Source organism: Mytilus californianus, unplaced genomic scaffold (assembly GCF_021869535.1).
Source record: "Mytilus californianus isolate M0D057914Y unplaced genomic scaffold, xbMytCali1.0.p SCAF_7, whole genome shotgun sequence".
NCBI classification, from domain to species: Eukaryota; Metazoa; Mollusca; class Bivalvia; order Mytilida; family Mytilidae; genus Mytilus; species Mytilus californianus.
The window spans coordinates 109,506,117-109,527,554 of NW_026262723.1; the positions used below are offsets into that span (position 1 = coordinate 109,506,117).

A 21,438-nucleotide genomic window follows, 5' to 3' on the forward strand; every position below is an offset into this window, starting at 1 on the left:
AAGGTATTTAGTGTGCCATTATTGTTTGGAATTATTTCAAAATATTTGAATACAAAAAAGATGTGGAATGATTGTCAATGAGATTATTATCCACCAAAGACAAAGGATAAGGATGTAAAACAACTACACCTAAACTACAGGTTTTATAATAGAAAACATCAGTATAGTAGGCTACAGAAGTATTTTTTGTATTAGGATGATCTTATTTTATATGAAACAGTTTGTAAATACTAATAAGGGGTCGAAGTTCCCTATTACTGTAGAAAATTCAAAAAAAAAAAAATCCAAAAAAATTCAAGATTTTCGTTCTTCTAATGAACTCAAAATCGTTAACTTTTTTATTTTCAGACTTTTTTATTTTCCCGCATTTGCGCAGACATCTCTTTATTTCTTCCGGTCTCGTTTGTCACGAGACTTGTAAAATACTGAAAGGAACATCATATTGTTTCCTGTAAATTTGTTGTTTTTGATGATTCTTTGATATAAAGATTGTTACAGGATAAACTGGAATCCGCTTGTATTACGCTACACGTCTATGAACAAAGTGTAGTAGTCAGCCGAGAAGCAGCTTAGTTACAGGATAGCGTTTCTTTGTTTACATTCAAAAATGACGTCACAACTAAAATCCCTAACAACAGGACCAACGTTGGAAACATTTCCGTATTTCCAATTCTTTTTTAACAGATTTTAAATCATATTAATTAAACCTTCTCTGGAGTAAAAATCTAAACTGAACTCTATATAATGCAAAAATTGTGGGATGTGAATTCTTAAATCAGGACTTTCTAAAAAGTTTGGTTTTTGTAAGTTGTTCACATCTTGTTAAGACTATCAACTTTATATATATTACATGAAACCATTTTTTAAATTTTTTATAGATTGTATTATTTTTTGTGTTAGCAAAGCGTGATCAAAGAAAACATAACTACATATGGAAACAAAAAAGGTGTATTGTCTTTTTAGGTTTGCCAACATTTTATAGTTATATTTGGAATCATATTTCAACGATTGGTTTTTGATTGACAAACTGACTCTTATTATTTACAGATATTTGTTGCTAATGAAGCCAGCCAAGTAAGATTGGTAGGACGAACCAATGATCTGTCAGACCCTAGTGCTACTGCTACAAGTCTTCTTGAGTATGTACACTAATATTTTTCTTAACATTTCATACATAAATCATGTACTGTTTTCATTTTCGTAGAAAATAATTTTCAATGTTAAAAAATTGTAGAAAAATGAAAATCACATTTTTAAGCCACACTGAAGCAGAGGGGACTTTAAGTGTTACCCTTGTCAGTCCTTCTGTCCCGCCCGTTAGTTGCATACGTCCCCAAAATTTGTTTCCATTCTCTACTTTTAGTTTGCCTCAACCAAATGTTATGAAACTTATACACAAGTGTATTGTCTCAACTACATGAACCTGCTTCTGTATGTGGAAGTTGACTCGTGCATATTTACAAGTGAGGGCATCTGTGGCTCATAAACACATTTTCCATTTATTTCTGTTAGATTTTACATGAAACAATTTGTACATTTTGAAAAAAGGTTGGAATGGATGGATTTGATCATTTCATAATTAGGTAAGAATTTTTTTCATTTTTAGGTATCATTTGAATTGTGTACCTAGTGTGCTCAGATATAAACCAGAAAGTTTCAGTGATAATTGCTAATATAATTTTTCATGAATATTGTCTTTTATGTTAAGAGTGATGACAGATTGCTAGATTGAAATAAACTTATTTATATATATTTTTCAGTGAATTAAGTGCAAGGGGTGGTAGTTCATTGCATATTCAGAGAACTAAGATCCAGTATCACACCACATTATCTGGTGAGACAGTTCATGCACAGTAAGTACTCAAAGGACTTTATATTGGAGTCTCATTCAATTAAATAAGATTGACAGTGAAGTGTCTGAACATTTTGACAAGTTAAGTCTGCACAAAAATCTTTTCAAACTTTCTAGTCCGAAAACCAATATTCCAAAATTTTCCATATTGACTGAAACAAAGATTTGCAAAAACCTACTGGTCTAGATAAAAATTTACTCGTCTGGTGCATGGGACTAGTAGCTTACGGTGCAGACTGCGAGTTTGAAGCAGATTTATACCACTTAAAGTAAATTTTAGAGACATTGAAGAGCTTATTTGAAGTGAATAATTTATTTTAACAATAAATAGTTCATTATATAACAGACAAGAGCATGTTACAGTCTCCTTAGATCATTTAAATCTGCTTTCATACATTTATTACCATGGTATTTGAATGTTTCAGGACAGATATATGTTTTGTGGTGATTAAGAATGACAGAGTATTAGACTCACAAAAAGGAACAGCTGAAATATCATCATCAGCATATACAGATATCTTATCTCAGTTTAAAGTGGGGGATGCAGGGGTGAGTTTACATTCTCTCATCTATCTATTCAATTCAGTGTACTCATTTCCCCTTATGCACACATTTTACTGGTACCCACCTCTCAATCCACTGGCTGATCAAACCATTGATCCAATATACTGATTGATGGATGGTTCAGTGTCATTTATTTGTGTACCCATTTAACTTTGTAATGGTATCTTGACAATTTTTTATAAATTTATCCAGATGGTTCATTTATACCAAAGATGCTATTTCAGCCATAGTGTTATGAATTATTTGTTATAATGTACCTAAATGAAAAATCCTTTCCTTACTTTTATATATCTTTTCTTCTTAAAATATCTTTTTTTTTATATATATACAGAGCGTGGCCATAAGTATTCGTCACTTGAGATTTTTCCCTATATATTTCATATAAAACTACATTTTTCAAAACAATATTTTGGGGTCATTTCTTGTCTGATTTTAAGCAACTTGGTACCAATAGAAGCAGAATTATCACAGGTTTATTTGTTTTGTTTGTTTGTATTTTCGTTGTGGATCATTTTCATTTTCTCACGAGATGTGTAACTTTTTTTAGTCGAAGGGGACTTTAGGTTTGCACTCCGTCCATCTGTTTGTCTGTCCGTCTGTCTGTCCTTCTGTCAGTCCGGCAAATCAGTTTTCCACACTTTTTTTCTTCATGCTTGAAGATATTGATTTGATATTTGGTATATTGTTTTATCATGACAAGTTACAGATCAAGTTCGAATTTTGTTCCGGTCTGATAATTTTGTGCAGAGTTAGTCCTTGGACTTAGAAAATTCACTCAAATAATCAGTTTTCCGCACTTTTTTTCGTCATGCTTAAAGATATTGATTTGATAATTGGTATATAGTTTTATCATGACAAGTTACAGACCAAGTTTGAATTTTGTTTCAGTTTGATGATTTTTTGCAGAGTTATGGTCCTTAGACTTAGAAAATTCACTTAAATTATCAGTTTTCCGCACTTTTTTTCGTCATGCTTGATGATATGTATTGACTTGATATTTGTTATATAGTTTACACAATGACAAGTTATAGATCAAGTTAGCAGTTTGTTCTAGTACAATTAATTTTTAAAGGGGCACTAGCTATGAGATATATAAAAAATCTAAAGTACGATTTTTTTTTGTTCAATCATTAATGAAAGTGAAATAGTGAAATAATTATTCGCTTTTAGCAGCCAGTATGGTTCAATTTTGTCAAAATAAGCTAAGAAACGTTGATGATGAATTATTCACTTGCAAGTGAATAATTCGACCTCATTGAATCCGTATTCATGTGAACTTCAATTTAACCCCTTAGCTAGAGATGGATAACGCATGAATTGTCCGTGTAAAGTTATTTAAAGGAAAAGAATGTCAACATTGAAAGTGAAACAAAGGTAAATCATTTGATCGACTGATTTGATCCACAAAAAAACATTTTTATACAGGTAAAAACAATGATAAACATATATTTTTAATCTAAAATATGAAATTAAACAGACCATGCAAAATCTAATTGCACGAGTTGCTTAATCTGTTTATATCTATATTTATGTTTAAATCGTTTATATGGTCATCGGAGGTGTTCGGGGGTCAACTCGATAGTTAATTAGATGGTGTCTAGACTAAAATACACTCGAAACGTTACTACATATTATTGAGATCATGAGCTGTAAACTGTTTATTTAAGACTTTCAATAGTTTGGACAGATGTTTTACATTGTTATTAATCAAATATGAGAATTTGAGTCAAATCAGTGAACAAGAATTTGACAGCTAGTGCCCCTTTAACCGGTAGGGGACTATGTATTGCCATGCAATACTCTCAGAATGCTTGTTTTATCTGTGTTCACATCAAAAGAAAACAAAAACAACCTAAAATAAAACTATGGCCAAATAAACAAATATTCTTTTGACAATTCTTCGTCTTTTAATGTTTTGTTTATATAAATCCAACCATAAATGCTTTCAAAATATTTTTTGGAAAAATGTGTTTTTATATGAAATATATAGCAAATAAATGCAGGTGAATACTTTTGGCCAGGCACTGTATTAGCCATATAACCTATGTCATGTTTAACAAATTTAAAGAATGGTGCAAGCGTCTTAACTGATGTTCGGTTTGACTTTTTTATTGTATAAATTTCAAGATTGTTATAGTTTAATCAAAGTAGACTGATATGATTCATTTAACATCATAATCATACTGATGAAGGATATCTGTTATCCGAAATATTTATAAATAATTACATTTACAGTTTCCTTTTTTTTGTTATTGGTGTTGTTTTGTACACTTTTTAGGCGTTTATATATTTTATTTATTGTGTACATGTATCGTTACTCGATCTCGCGCCCTTGTGGGAATAATCGTTGACTATTATTCAGACGTTTTATATATATATATATATTCTAGGCACTTTATATATATATATATATATATATAACCAGTCTAAAAGGGTACAACATCACCAAAAAATGACAATAAACGAACAAATGTAACTATAAATATTTCGGATAGCAGATATCCTTCATCAGTATGAGCACGATGTAAAATGAATCAGATCAATCTATTCTGATTATTAAACTATAGCAATCTTGAATTCTATACAATAAAAAAAGTGAAACAGTTTCAACCAAACATCATATGTAGAGACGCTAATAAATTTTTAAAATTTCCAAAAAATGACTCAAAGACATGCCTAAAATGAAAATAGTAATTAGAGATATGAACTGGCACAACTCTAAAATTCCAAAATGACGTCAGTTAAGATGTTACAACAACTGCGTGTAAATACATTCCCAAAAAAAACAGCACTGATCGATATAAGCTGGTAAAATATGTCAAACAGAGGCTGCGTATTTATCATCCCAAATAAATAGCAGTTTTATAATGAAAAGAAAAAATAATAGTAAAATTGGGCTAAGGTTAAAAAATTGGACGTGGATGCGTACTTGTATATCCCTACCAAATGAAAAGAACCCTGGTATTTAAACTAGTAAAATTAAAAAAATTCCAAAAGAATCCTTAAAACTGTAAGGGTCAAGTAAGGAGTAACTGGAAACAAATGATGTCAGGAAAATGAGTGATGGTAGGGAAAATGAGTGACTCATTCTATGTTTTCTCGTAGGAATTAAACAAGGATCTCTGATACAATACACAAAGTATTCTTTTAGTGTACAGAAATGTTCATCATCTCTTCAGTATAATTTCAGGATGCTAATCTATTTTTAGAAGCATACAATCACTGTAAATTAATATATGTATATATATATTTAATTTGGATAAAGAATCTGTCTGGGTTAAATGTATTTGGAAGTGCTTAACCCTCCCCTAACCTGGGACAGCAGTGTTACAGCACAACATAACAACAAACTGAAAAAATCAGTTGCAAGTGATTGTTTTGTCCCTTTGTTTCACACACTTTGAAACATCATTCATCCATGATTCAAAGACTAATTGCAAATTACAAAGAAATTTAATTGTATGAATTCATGGATTGTCATATTATTATTTTTCAGCCCTGTGACCCTCCCACCAGGAAATCTACATATGATGCCTACTGGTGGATATTGGTAGCCTTTGCTATTTGTATGTTTATAATTGTCCTGGTCCTTATTGTGTTAGTGGCAATTTTCTATAGAAAGTAAGTATAAAATTGAGTGGTCAGGTTACATAATAATTTAAAAAGATGTAGAAACTCAAGTTCAAGACAATCATGTATCCATGTTATTTCAATTGTGAATTAAACAGAGGTGTTGATAAAGTTACTAATATTTAATTGTCATGAAAAAAAAACATGATAGGAAGAAAAGTGGGAATATCACTCTTTTTTCTTTATATATCAACAATCTGTAAGTCCTTGTTTTCCTCTCTTATCAATATCCTCTTTGATTATCTCCCCTTGGAAATATTTTCACACAATTTATGTTTTATACTTTACAAGACTATGTGGGTAAGATAAACGTATTTTTTTGTTTACAGTTACAGACAGTATATGGATACAAGAAAACAATGTAAGTATTAAATAAAGGCAACAGTAGTATACCGCTGTTCGAAATTCATAAATCGATTGAGAAAAAAAAAACAAATCCGGGTTACAAACTAAAACTGAGGGAAACACATCAAATATAAGAGGAGAACTACGACACAACAGAAACACAACATTAAAATGTAACACACACAGAAACGAACTATAATATAACAATGGCCATTTTCCTGACTTTGTACAGGACATTTTAAGAAAAAAATGATGGGTTGAACCTGGTTTTGTGGCATGCCAAACCTCCCGCTTTTATGGCAATGTTAAATATAACATTAAAATGACAACATTACATGACAGGACTACAATACAAATAAATGGGAGAACATATAGGACATAGAAACACATGAATAATAGCTAACAAAGGGTACCAGGTTTAAAATTTAATACGCCAGAAGCGCGTTTCGTCCACACAAGACTAACCAGTGACGCTCAGATGAAAAAAGTTTGAAAGCCAAAACAAGTACAAAGTTGAAGAGCATTGAGGACCAAAAGTTCCAAAAAGTTGTGCCTAATACGGCTAGGGTTTTCTGCCTGGGATAAGAACATCCTTGTTATTTAGAATAATTCATACTTTTGCAAACAGTAAATTTTTATAAAATGACTATATTATAGATATACGTGATAAAACCGAAGTGGTGACTAACTACAGAATAAAACCAGCACATAAAAATTCACAGCCGAGTTAGCCAAAGCGATAAACGCACAAAGTGACGTCACATTTGAATTTCTAAAAATTTTCCCAAAAAATAGGATAGAATTAGGATAGAATTCAAGATTAGATTTGTAATACTGATATAACATTTATTAATAACAATGAAAATTACAATACTAATTAATATCAAATTGTGGTAGTAATTAGATAATTAATTATTGTATTATCTAGCTATGTCGGTGTTTCTTCTAAATCAAACTGTAAACCAAATATATCGTATTAATTTATATTAGTTGATCCAAACTAAAATCTAATAAATGAACTGGGTGATTAATTATCTTTACCATAACACACGAATACAACAGAAAAAAAATAAGATTTACAACTACAAACAATAAGACATTTGACAAAATCTGATGAGAATAACAAATATAACATCAAAACTAAATACATGAATTTTGGATAGAAAAGTACCGTGACACGTCTTATAGCAATGCGAATTCACACTCAGCAAAACAGTCACAATCGGGAATAAGTCATGTTCGGTAATTAAAAGATCAGACGACGTAATGACAAATTATTATTAAAAGATGTTTGTGTTGTCATCAAATTCAATTCCTTAGAATCAAATACAGTAAAATCTGCATATTATATCACCTCTATTAAGTGAAAACCTGTCATGACAGATCACCATCTTCTTGTCCTGCTATAGAAATACTTATGCATTTTGAACCTCAATTTAAATGTCATCTATTAATATTGTGTCAGTTTTCTGTAATCCAGAGGTGACCTTTTTATGATAGTGCGGGTGGGGCAACCGTGTACTATGAACACATTCTTGTTCTGTATTAAGATAACATTTTAGTAATTGACACACAATTCAAAATAGTTGATATAACATTTCAAAACTTATTTTTTACCAAATTTTTGCTATTTTAGTTGAAAAAATGTATGTTTAGAAAGATAGGGCATATCATGATTTTGAACATGCTTTCTTTAATATACTGTTAATGTTTGAAACCTCTAGAAATGGAAAACTCAGACCATGAAATATAGTTTCATATGAGGGGGCAATTAGAAAAGTAAAAGTAGTAGTCTTTTGCATTATTAGACCAAAGTCTATTTGCTCGTACTGTTAGTTGGTAAAATTTATATTTCTGGAAAAAAACAGCTTTTTTCAATGTGCAACAATATCTTATTATTTTCAGATTTAATACAAGATTGATAAATGAGAGAAGATTGTCTCAGGAATACTTGTCTATTTTATTGTGTAATTGAGTGCTACTTATTTGTGATACAGAACTCATTATAAACAACAAGGATTACTTTATTGAAAACAGTGCCATTAACACAACAGAAAGAAGAAGGTAGTCAATATTCAAAACAGCATTTTCAATTGATCAAAAACAATGGAGTGTCAGGGATCTCCTGCAATATCTACTGTGTGATTTCTGCTTTGTATTTTGAGGTACACCCATTTTAGTTAGATCTTCATATATTTTCAATTTACAAAAGTTATATTGATGTCATTGTACTATATGGAAGGTGTCCCATTTATCTTGAGGACATTATGCAAGCAATAATCAAATAATTTTGATATTTTGATTAAATTTATTTTGTTTATAAACCTGAATGGTAAAATCTTGCCAAGTAACCCTATTACCATCCAGAACTAAGAATAAAAGAAAAATGCTGTAGAAAATACTTTATTTTCAGTTAGTTATAAATGTTGTCCTTAATTATAGATCTTGTTTGTGTGAGAGTGTAATAACTATAAGATTTACTAGCAATCCTTTTATTTTTACGATTTTGATATTTGATTTATTACTGTGATAAGTTATGTATCTGTTGAATGAAACATGAAATTGTTACATTATGTCAAAACACAAATGCTTTTGTTGGTGATCAGAATTTAATTGTTTATAATTCTTATAACCCCGATAGCCATAGCAAGGGTATGTGTATTCTCTATGTTTAGTACACCTGTTCATTTATAAATTTTTCTTTGCTTCAATTGTCAGACTACATCTCCTAGAAAACTATTTTTCAGCCGAATTTAAAAAAAATAACAACATTGCATGGTTGTATTTCTAGTGTTTGGTTTCATGTATTATGTTCAGGTGGTTTTGAAGTCAGATTTGTAAATTCTCCTGCACATTAAATTTTCTCCCTCCAAACTACAAAAAACTATAAAACAGCAGAACACCAAAACATGTGGAAAGTTATGGAAGGACTGCTTATTCCCTTTCTTTTTTGGTTGTGATTTGATAGTGTATATTTTGTCTTGAACGGTTTGTCTTTCATGTTAATTGAATATCAGTGTAGCATAATAATTTGAAGTTTTATATATACTTAAGAATTTTATGTATTATATTTGTACATGTATATGGCTGTAGATGATTATTGTTTTACATTATATTTATTGTATTTTGTATAGATGTTTTGTACAAACAAACATTCCAAATAAATTATATATTTTAGTATTTTCAAGTTGTTTTTATCTAGCCTGTTAATGTCCATTTTGTGATAAACTAAACGCTCCTTCATCTAATAGAATTTATTAACTATTTGAATAAATCTATCAACATCAGAAGTAATAAAAGTTAGGCTTTCCAAATTGGCTTATTCTCTGACTGTCTTAAAATGATCATTAATCAGACACAGTCAAATGTTTGGTTTAGCATAGCCACTTTTATAACTAAATCGTAGTTTATCTCAAATTAACTATGCTTACTCAGGGTTACCATATCTCAACCAGGGTCGTCTCTGCTTAAATTCAAATGGAAAAATATTTACAGTATTTTCTTAAAAAATATTGACATAATCCCTTTTGCGGTTTAATTTGTCAAATTTTAAGAACAAACTGATTTAGCTGAGATATTTCTGGTTTTACGGATGCTCTTGTACCAGGTTTATTTCAAATTTAAACTATGCAGAACTGTTTTAGTGGACTTCAAGCATATTTCTTCCTTTCATCAATAACATGTATAGCAGTAACTGTGGGAAAGGAAGGTGTCTTCATGGCATGCAAAACTATATATATATTTTTTAAATTTACATGTTCAATCAATCATTTAACCTTCAATGCAGAAGGTCAGAGGTCATACCGCCATCTTCAATGCCATTTGGCATTTCACTATGACATCCTGCCAAAAATCTAACAATATTTCAAAGGATAAAAAAGTTGAGTTCTTGACACTTAAATGTCCCCACAATTTACACCTGGAATTTAAGTTAAAGGAAAAGATCACACGAAGGTCGTGCTTATTTTCAACAAAAGGTTTTATCGAAATGCAACTTTATGTCAAAGGAAAAATGTCCAGGGTAAGGTTGTATGAAAACCAGAAAAGATGAGGTTTTTAGTAAGAGTGGATAGCGTTTGTTTCCCTTGCAAAGTCTGTGCATTTTGAATGGTCCATTCACCCTCATATTTGAAAGATTGGTAAATATCTTAGAAATGCTTCAGATCCCAACAATTAAACAATGCATCATATGTTTTGTGCTTGAAAGACATGCCCCTCTCTTATTTTTTTATATCGTAAATCTACTATATGTTTATATGATTATGTGTTTACAGTTTCAAAGATGATACAAAATTAAAATGACTTAAATTCACATCTTATAAGTTACTCATATTGTATTTAAAGCACTTTAACGTTACTTTTAAAGGGAAATCACACTTTTTATACTACTAATAATAAATCATTGAAATTTTGCATGTAGACAGATCATACTTATTACGAAATTTTAGGAGAAAATAAAATTGGGGTCACCGATGTTGTTTTCGAGATATGACGTCATCAAAACTTAAAAAATCGCGTTATAACGAAATATAGAAATAGCGCTTTAAATTGCTAAAAAAAAGACAAACTTATTGAAAACGATGTTTAACTGGAGTAACAAAAAAAGTCAAATGTAACTTGTATCTTATGAACATTTATTTGTCTCGGTTTCCTTATTTTTGAAGGCCTTTGAACATTTCCCGCCATTTTTAATTGCTATTTATAATAGATTTTTTTTGAAATAAAAAAAAACTACTAATGTTTTTCCCTTCAAACTTCTGCATAAGTTGCAGCTTCAGGGAAGATTTTAAAAGCATAAATAAAAAAGGGGGGTCACCGATGTTTTAAATCCGCTAAAACGGAAATAATCTTATTATTGAATTTTGGCGGGAACTATAACCTTTTCTGTTAACGTTATGGAACGACGTTGCTGGCATAACAGCATTTCTTGCAACGCTTGGGTTGAATTAAATCTTTTCACTACAAAATATAATATCATGTTTGAACATTTTTTAAGGTATTTTGATTATTCATTGAAATTTTTATCAATCTATCGAATCGTCAAACATAGATACAATAACAGTTTATTATAAAGTAATTGTCAAAGTTGAAGTCATCTCATTTTTTAATTGCATTTGTTGTATGGGGAAAACGAATGTTTGCCTCATGCCGTATTGTAGAAATAATTTTTGGCTTCTAGATAAAGAATCTTCTACCTCGGAAAACTAAGGGTATCCGGGCTGAAAAGTAACACGTGCCTTTTCGACTGCAGGCAGAATAATTTCGTTACCATAATTTCACTAGCTTGTCCATTCGCACCGGGAAGATAAAACCTGAAATGCCGTGTTTAAAATGCCACAAACTCAGCACGTTGAAAGAAACTTATTTTCGGTAGGAATTTACAATTGGTTCACATTTCCGTAATTACACAACGCTTCATAATTTATTCGAACTGTGGAAATCAAATTTTTTTCTGAGTTCTATCATCCCGCACCCATTTTTCATAAATCGTTTCATGTTCATTGTACATAATATGTTCAATGTTCATCGCCTGTGTATTAAAACTTTATGTATTACGTAAATTTTATTACCTTTCGATTAATCGCTCAACGTATGTTATGAGAAATACAATGCATCTGATAATTGAGAGTAAATTGACAATAAAATACACATCGCCATATTGATATCAGAAACATATAATGTTCCCAGTGGATATGTAATAAAAATTCTTTCAATTTGTAATAAACGGATCTATTTTTTTTTCTTGTTCTGCTACATCTATCCGTGTTTCTGTGGACATGTTGATATAATTTATCTAACTCTAGTTTGTTGTCGAGCCTTCGACTTTAGTCGAAAAAGCGAGACCTAGCGATCCTACATTCCGTCGTCGGCGGCGGCGGCGGCGGCGTCCACAAATATTCACTCTGTGGTTAAAGTTTTTGAAGTTTTAATAACTTTCTTAAACTATCCTGGATTTCTACCAAACTTGGACAGAAGCTTGTTTATGATCATAAGATAGTATCCAGAAGTAAATTTTGTAAAAATAAAATTCATGTTTTTCCATATTTTACTTATAAATGGACTTAGTTTTTCTGCCATGAAACAATACATTCACTCTGTGGTTAAAGTTTTTAAAATTTTAATAACTTTCTTAAACTATCCTGGATATGTACCAAACTTTGACAAACGCTTGTTTATGATCAAAAGCTTGTTTCTCGAAGGAAATTTTGTCAAAATGGACTTAGTTTTTCTTCCAGTTAACATTACATACAGTATGCAGTTAAAGTTTTTATAACATTTATTAGATCCACAGACTATCCTAGATTTATACCAAACTTGGACAGAAGCTTCTTACAATCAAAAGATAGTATCGAGAGGAATATTTTTATTGATTGTTTTCCTCATTTTTGTTGAGCCTACGATTAACAGCAAAAGTAGGCGAGACACTGGGTTCCGTGGAACCCTTACGAATTTTTTTTATCAAATGACAAAATAAGAGTTCGAGTTCCAGCTAAATTTTGTGTTAAAGTTCCAGTTTTATTTTTAGTTCGAATGTTAATTCGAGTAAGAGTTCTAGTTTAGGCTCGAGTTCCACTTACAAACTTCCGAGTTATACTGTAAGATAGAATAAATTCTAGTAAGAGTTAAAATTTTGAGATCCGATGAAATTTAAAGAAAGATTGCAGTTTCTATTTTCTGTTGGTGCACCTCTCTTTCTTGAATTGTATATTCTTTTATCACATTTATGTTTCAGTATGGTATAGCCTATATACTTTTTTTTGCCAAAACTGATTAATGATAGGTAATTTGAAAATAACTGATTGATTGTGTGTGCCACTTTCAGCACTCTGCTATATCATGTTGGCCATTTTTTTTAAAGAACCAAGGTATCAAGAGTAAATCAGCTACCTTTGTATTAAACAAATGGTTGTCCTTTACAGTCATGATCGGAATATGACAATCTCCCTATATCACTGTTTGTTGACATGCAAGTGATCACATTGAGTGATCTGAACACGAACCTACATCTGAACTACTAGTTTTTGTTTTGTTTTTGTTTTTTTCTTGATTTTTGCAAAACTTTCAGTGGCAAATATTACATGAATATCAGCACACATTTTTTTTCTATATGAGATGAATACTCTTTCACAAGACGGACCTTAATGTGATGGTTACAGATTAGCACTCTGAAAGACATGTTACTCTAGATAAATACATGTGTGTGTGTGTTAAATATTTCTCTTGTTGGAGACTTGTAAAGCCAAATATACAGTGTGGATTTTTTGTTGTTGTTGTAGGCAGTACGGTCATCAATAGGACAAAAATAACTAGGCATAGTGTTTGATATTCCCAGATTGCTCTGACGTCTAGCGGCCTTATTTTTTAACTTTCTGGTCGTACAGTTCGCTATAATTGACAGTTTGAAGAAATACTAGAAAATATGATTTTTTTGTGCCCAAATTATGACAGCCAGCAACCGATGTAAAATTTTGTATGCTTCTTTTACAGTGATGGTTGACTGGCGTTAATCTTAAATAACGTTTGATATTTCAACAAATATGATTACTCTACGAATAACTCGTGTTCATGTGTTTGTGCCCCCCCCCCCCCCCATACCCCCCTTCCCCCCAAAAAAATGAAACAGAGAGAGAGAGGCGTTTGATACCAAATGAACATCGAAACTCATTGTTCTTATTTACATTCCTCTATTGGACAGAAAACTACAAAAACTACAATGTACTCTTGGTATATTGTTATTTTTTTATCAGTATAATCCCACATACCACATCGCGACGATATGCTGCCAACAGTTGGGTTACACTAATGATAGGACAATTGCCCGTATTGACCGGATGAGATATAAATAGTCAGGACTTTTTGTTATTTGATAGATTATTTTAATATTTGAAGACCTTAGAAATGCTTAGACTATATTTTATGAAAATCTAACAAAACAAATTGACCGGACGGATTTCACACTCACTGATGTACGCTTTACATATATTGAACTGATCGACAAAAAGTGTTACTAGTAATACCTCTTTTGTTTTACAATATTTTTCATACAACTAAGAAATCTGCGAGATCAATAGTTATCTTATATGAAAATTTAAACTTTATAGTAAAAAAAAATGTTTTTTTTCTAAAAAAAAAAAGATGACCGGACGGATTTCACATTCGCCGATGTACGGTTTGATTATACTGAAATGATCGACAAAAAGTGTTATAAATATTTCTTTTGTTTTTAAATATTTTTTTTTTCTTCGTGAATCTAAAAAATCTGCGAGATCAATAAATATGTTAATATATGAAAATATAAACTTTACAGTAAATAAAAAAAGTTTTTCTACAAAAAAAAGTTGAGCTGACGGATTTCGCTACAAATAATAAAGACCAGATCAACAAAAAATGTTGATATTTCTCATATCTAACAATATTTTTCGGTGAAATTAATAAACCTTTAAGAAAAATAATTGTATAAATGGTATTGTATGTAAATACTAACTCAATAATAATAATAATAATAATAATAATAATAATATCTTTATTTAAAGAGAGTAACTCATTTGAATTAAACCCAATCGTAAGGTAATTCATATCAAGACCATATCAAGACCACTTTCGGCTATTTTTTTGTCATACATTTTGTCCGTTTCGAGTAGTATTTTCATTTTTGCACTTAAATCAAAACGTCATTTGCTTTCTCCTGCTTTAGTGAACGTCCCTTTGAGCGGGCCGCCATTTTAGAAATTAGCAACCTTTACGATGGACTCGAAAACGGCGACGTCATAATACGGTCACGACACTATAGCGGCGCCGAGACCGATGCGTATAAACAATAGTGTGATTTCCCTTTAAGTAATATATGTTTTTCTAACGATTATAAAAGATGGGCGAAAGATACCAGAGGGACGTCATGGCTAAAAAAGAAAAAGACAAACAAACAATAGTACACAAAATACAACATTGAAAACTCAAGACTATATTATAAGCAACACGAACCCAACCAAAACTTGGGGGTGATCGCAGGTGCTCTGTAAGGGTAAGCAGACCCTGTACCACATGTGGCACCCGTCGTGTTGCTTATGTAAGTACGGACCGGTAAAAGGTCACACTCATAAAAAGGGGAAGCGTTTATAGTGACTACATTAATAGGAGGATATCTGCTATCTCTCATAAATTATGAGGCTGGTATCAGCGATGCTTATGATTCATGCAAAGCTATTTCTCTTGTCTATATATACATCAGGTTTCATAAAATTTGAAAGTATCATGACGTTCTGTCCTATGTTCATTGTACAGCCCACAATAAATTTCACTAAGGTTTGAAATATGTATGTTCCACAGCATTAATGTTTTTCGTCACATCTTTCTCAGGAACTACATCATATGGATTTCTTAAATTTGTTTTCAGGATTTATATAAGTCAGCTAAACCGTACGATGCTTTTTCAGATTCATCCCTCAACAACTTTCTGTTAACCGAACACTAACATTAGGCGGCGAGGGTATCATTAGTGAGCAGTATCAGTTGCTCGCAGTTTCACTTGTTTGTATAAGTGAATTTAAGTCGATTTTTTTACAAATTGTAATTCGTACAAAATTCGACTCAAATTCACTTATATCTTGTATAATAATTTATAGTAAGGATTTTGTTATTTCAAAATCATTGAAATAATTTTTATTCAATGACCACATAATAAACCTTATTTACTTTATGAATTCCAGAAAACCCAGATAGAGATGGGAAATGTAATTGATACATGCATCCCAATTAATATTGTGATAGTACAGTAGAAATTTGCCCAAATGGCAACTCTGATAGAATAATTAAAAATTGGCCTCATTAACAATTCTGATAGTGTAATAGAAATTGGACCCAGTGACAAATCTGATAGAATAGTAGAAATTGGTTCTAGTGGCAATTAGGACGTCACTGATTTTGAAACACCTATCATACTGTAAATTTAATAGGAAAAGATGAAGTGCAATTCCTAATGCCATAATTTATTACCATACTTAAACAAATGATACATAACTATTTTGTGAATCTAAGGTTTATTGTGTGGGGTAATTGAATAAAAATGCTATAGTGTGCATCAATACCCTTTTTTTATAACAAAATCCATATTTTAATCATTGTACAAGTCATAAGTGAATTTTAGTAAAATCCTGTACATGTACAGGCACTTTTTGAACAAATTAAAATTTGTACAAAGACAAAATACAAATTGTAATTTCCAATATTGTATATTTGACGTGGCGCGGTACTTAAACATCCCGTCAATGTGTTGTTTGTATTATCTTTCATTTTTGCTGGTGTGTTTTGTACGTGTGACTTTTTGTGTTTCTTTGGTACATATGACGTGGCTCTGTACTTTTAAACATCCCACCATTATGTTATTAGTCTATTATAATGCCATTATGTTATTGTTCTATTATAATTTTAAAAATAGTTTGAACGACAAAATTATTTCATATCTCTTCCTGTGTGACGTTTACATTCTGACGTCAAACACACGACTCTACACTAGAGTTGGTGTGAACCTTGCCATTCAGTCACAGGACTTCAAATATTTCAATCCTTTATGGGTTGATTTAAAATACATATATAAGTAAGCAATGAATGTGGTTGTTAAATTTGATAGATGCTTTTTTGTGCTTCTTTGTTAAATATTTCTTTTTGTTCTAATTGAGATTGTGACATGTTGATGACTGCTGTATCCCTATTTTGACAATTTTACCTATTATGACTGTTTTGTTCACGCATCGTTGTAAATATAATGGATTTTGATGCGACTGTCATACAAGTGAGAGGTTTACCGCTATAAAATCAGGTTCAATCCACCATTTTCTATATTTGAAAATGCCTGTACCAAGTCAGGAATATGACAGTTGTTATCCATTCGTTTGATGTGTTTCATCATTTGATTTTACCGTTTGATTAAGGACTTTCCGTTTTGAATTTTCCTCGGAGTTCAGTATTTTTGTGATTTTACTTTTTAGCTCACCGGGGCCCGAAGGGCCCTATGTGAGCTTATGCCATCACTTGGCGTCCGTCGTCGTCTGTCGTCGTCGTCTGTCGTCGTCGTCTGTTGTCGTCTGTCGTCGTCTGTCGTCGTAAACTATTTCAAAAATCTTCTCCTCTGAAACTAATGGGCCAAAAACCTTCAAACTTTTGCTAAATGTTCCTTAGGGTATCTAGTTTATAAATTGTATCCGAAGTTTTGATCCATCGACAAACATGGCCGCCATGGCTAAAAAAAGAACATAGGGGTCAAATGCAGTTTTTGGCTTATATCTCAAAAACTAAAGCTTTTAGAGCAAATCTGACATGGGTAAAATTGTTCAATTGGTCAAGATTTATCAGCTCTGAAATTTTCAGACAAATCGAACAACCCATTATTGGGTTGCTGCCACCGAATTGGTAGTTTTAACAAAATTTTGCAGTTTTTTGTTATTATTTTGAATATTATTATAGATATATATCAACTGTAAGCAGCAATAATGTTCAGCAAAGTAAGATCTACGAAAAAGTTAATATGACCATAATTGTCAATTGACCCCTAAAGGAGTTATTGCCCTTTAAAGACAATTTTACACAATTTTTTCATCAAGTTTGCTAACATTTAAAAATCTTCTCCTCTGAAACTACTGGGCCAATTACCTTCAAACTTTATCTAAATGTTCCTTAGGGTATCTTGTTTATAAAATGTATCCGAAGTTTGTATCCATCGACAAACATGGCCGCCATGGCTAAAAATAGAACATAAGGGTGAAATGCAGTTTTTGGCTTATATCTCAAAAACTAAATCTTTTAGAGCAAATGTGACATGGGGTAAAATTGTTTAATTGGTCAAGATCTATCGGCCCTGAAATTTTCAGACGAATCAAACAACCCATTGTTGGGTTGCTGCCACCGAATTGGTAGTTTTAACAAAATTTTGCAGTTTTTTGTTATTATTTTGAATATTATTATAGATATATATAAACTGAAAACAGCAATAATGTTCAGCAAAGTAAGATCTACAAAAAAGTTAATATAATCAAAATTGTCAATCGACCCCTTAAGGAGTTATTTCCCTTTAAAGACAATTTTACACAATTTGTTCATCAAGTTTGCTAACATTTAAAAATCTTCTCCTCTGAAATACAGGTGAGCGATTCAGGCTCTTGAGAGCCTCTTGTTATCATACCTCCTTTTGGGAATAAAAAAGTATATACACATCATTTTTTATTAAAATAAATTATAAAGTCTTTCTTTCCAATGTTCATTTAGTCCACGTCGAAAAAATCACCAAATTCTGTACGTTCCACAGCAAAATGCTAGTAAAACATTGAAGATAAACAAATATTTTTCAGACAGCTTAGTTTAAACATAATTTATTTGCAAAGTAACAAAAGGGATTGAAACATACAGCTGCAAAATATGTGTGATACTTTCTATTTGTATCAGACAATCAGATATATTAGATTTACTTTTGTCAATATTGCATATGCCTCGAGTTCCAAAGGTATCAATATTATGTAAATTTAGATGACTTTGTTCCTTCTTGCAAATGTTTCAACTCATTGTTCTATAAACATCTAAGAATAGAATAACAATGTTGATGTGTATTTTACCTTTTGTATATGGTGTTCGTATACCATTGGCTTTTTCTATTTTTGTGCATGTGAACTTAATATATAATAAAAACCAAAGAAAATGACGATACAATATTTTAGAAGTTGCTCTCATTATTGTCTAAAAGGAGGACAGATTTATTCCTAAAATAAAATCTGTTCTAGCAATCATTTGAAGAAGAACAACTTAGATTATCTTGTCAGAACTTCTACGGTCACAACAAGGAATGAGTCGATCGCTTAGTGCCTTGGTCTGTTAACTATATCTCTCGATTCATAAATGCCAATGTTCCACGATATCAATCTGGCATTATTACCGGTTTATTCGTGCTCCTTTTTTACAGCTACTACTGAATGTGACTGCAAACGATATATGCATAGCTGATAATATTCCGAGGCTTATCCTGTCAACAAACTTGTCACAGTCCGTTTTGAATTCATGTGATTTCATTTATTTTTAGCCCATTCAGTGAATTGCCATGTTATTGATAATTTTGACATTTTTTATTAAGATACACAATAAACCGGTACCTTATCATGGCCTCATTAAACATAAATAGTATATAAAAAATGTATTTGGTTAGTACTCATTTAATTATTTGATTCTGAAATATGTATACATTTCTAAATTAAAAAAAATTCATACAACTTCCATAGCAACTTTCAATAAAGAACGACCTATACTTTTGAGAAAAAAATCAGAAATCAGAACTAAAAATCAATAGATAAAACAATTTTGATGTTTGGCAGCATCTGAACATGCCCTAATTACATTATTCATTACAGCTCACAAAAATGGTTTCCTGATGTTTTATTTGTACAAATACAAAAATACAAATATCTATAAAAACAAGAATTGTTAAAAAAAACACACACAAAAAATTAAATGAACAACAAAAGATTACATTTTTAAATACTTAGTACATAACATTCATGGTGAAGTGATAACGGTTCAAAAATGCATAGTAAGACTTTATTAGGGTACACGTATTTTTTATGATGAAGTCTTTCCAATATTGAAAAACAGGGGGCCATTATTTATTGGATACATTAAGCGAATTGCTTTTTAAAACTATATCATTCTATAGAATTAGAAATTCTCATGTTTGCGTCTTAATTTTCTCAAAAGTTTTCTTTTATAAATATATGATTTTGTCAAGCGTATTACTACTTTGTTTAGCTACTTTTGGAGATCGGGTATTCTTTTTCAACTTGCTTTGTATTATTTAATTGGTTTATATGATTTGGTAATCAGTAAACTATTGTCGTCTCTAATTTGAACCTTTCAAACATTGTAACTACCATAATATTGTTGACAAATGAAGATAACACATAAGGAAATGTAAACTGTTTTACATTGAGAAGTTTTAGTATCCTTTTATGAATTTTACTTTATTTCCTCGAACAGTTTTTTAGCCTAGTCAATTTAGCTCTAAAATCGCTCAACCTGCAACTAATTGCAACACAAGGTTTTTTTTAGTGCAAATTATAACTTATAGACTTGTTCTAACAACATACTAAAACTATACATTGATATAATTTGCGGAAAAGGTTATTTTGGGGTGAAATATGTGGTTTTTAGAGAAAAAATGCTGAAAACTGGAAAAGAAGAAAAATTTTATTTTATGGTTACATTTTTAGACCTAAAGCTTGTTGAAGACAGGAAACCTTATCTTAATAGAGTATTATGTAGTCCTCTAGTTATTATTATTCATATTGAAGTAATTTTGAGGTGAAATGAGTGATTTTTAGCAAGAAAACGCTGAAAACTGGAAACGTAGAAAATCTCCGTTGTTAATGGTTAAGATTTTTGAAATTTGATCTATATAGAAAAAAGAACCTACTATTTTAGGTTTTATTTGTTAAGTCCTTTAGTTATCAATATTAATATTTGGGAAATTTTGGTTGAATATATGTTTTAAGTCCGAAAACCCGGAAAACTGGAAATGAAGATATCTCGGTTATTGATGGTTAAAACTTTCAAATTGGGATCTTAACAGAAAATAGAGAATACTATCTGATGTTTATCTTAAGAAGTTCTATAGTTACTAGTATTTAAAAAATTGTAATTCTTGTGTAAAATGTGATTTGTAGAGAAAAATTGTGAAAAATGGAAATAAAAAACTCGATTATTCATGGTTAAAACTTTTAACATAGGATCTTTATAGACAGATTATATTATCTTATGTTTATCGCATATGTATTCCTCTTGTTATCGATATCAATAATAATCAATTTGTTGTGTGAAATATTTTGTTTTACACACTAACTACAAAACAAAAATATATATCCATAGTACACGGATGCCCCACCCGCACTATCATTTTCTATGTTCAGTGGACTGTGAAATTGGGTCAAAACTCTAATTTGGCATTAAAATTAGAAAGATCTTATCATAGGGAACATTTGTACTAAGTTTCAATATTATTGGACTTCAACTACATA

At 30.9% G+C, this 21,438-nt stretch overlaps 1 protein-coding gene across 1 annotated transcript in view; it reads left to right on the plus strand.

Moving 5' to 3' along the window:
- LOC127710030 (cadherin-23-like) overlaps positions 1 to 9,571 on the plus strand; it is a 181,849-nt gene extending 172,278 nt beyond the window's left edge. Inside the window, exons 40-41 of the mRNA XM_052215750.1 lie at positions 6,376 to 6,407; positions 8,297 to 9,571. Of these exons, the coding sequence (XP_052071710.1) occupies positions 6,376 to 6,407; positions 8,297 to 8,313 (49 nt within the window). The 3' untranslated portion in view covers positions 8,314 to 9,571. The remainder of the gene's footprint in view (positions 1 to 6,375; positions 6,408 to 8,296) is intronic.
- Positions 9,572 to 21,438: the final 11,867 nt, after the last annotated feature.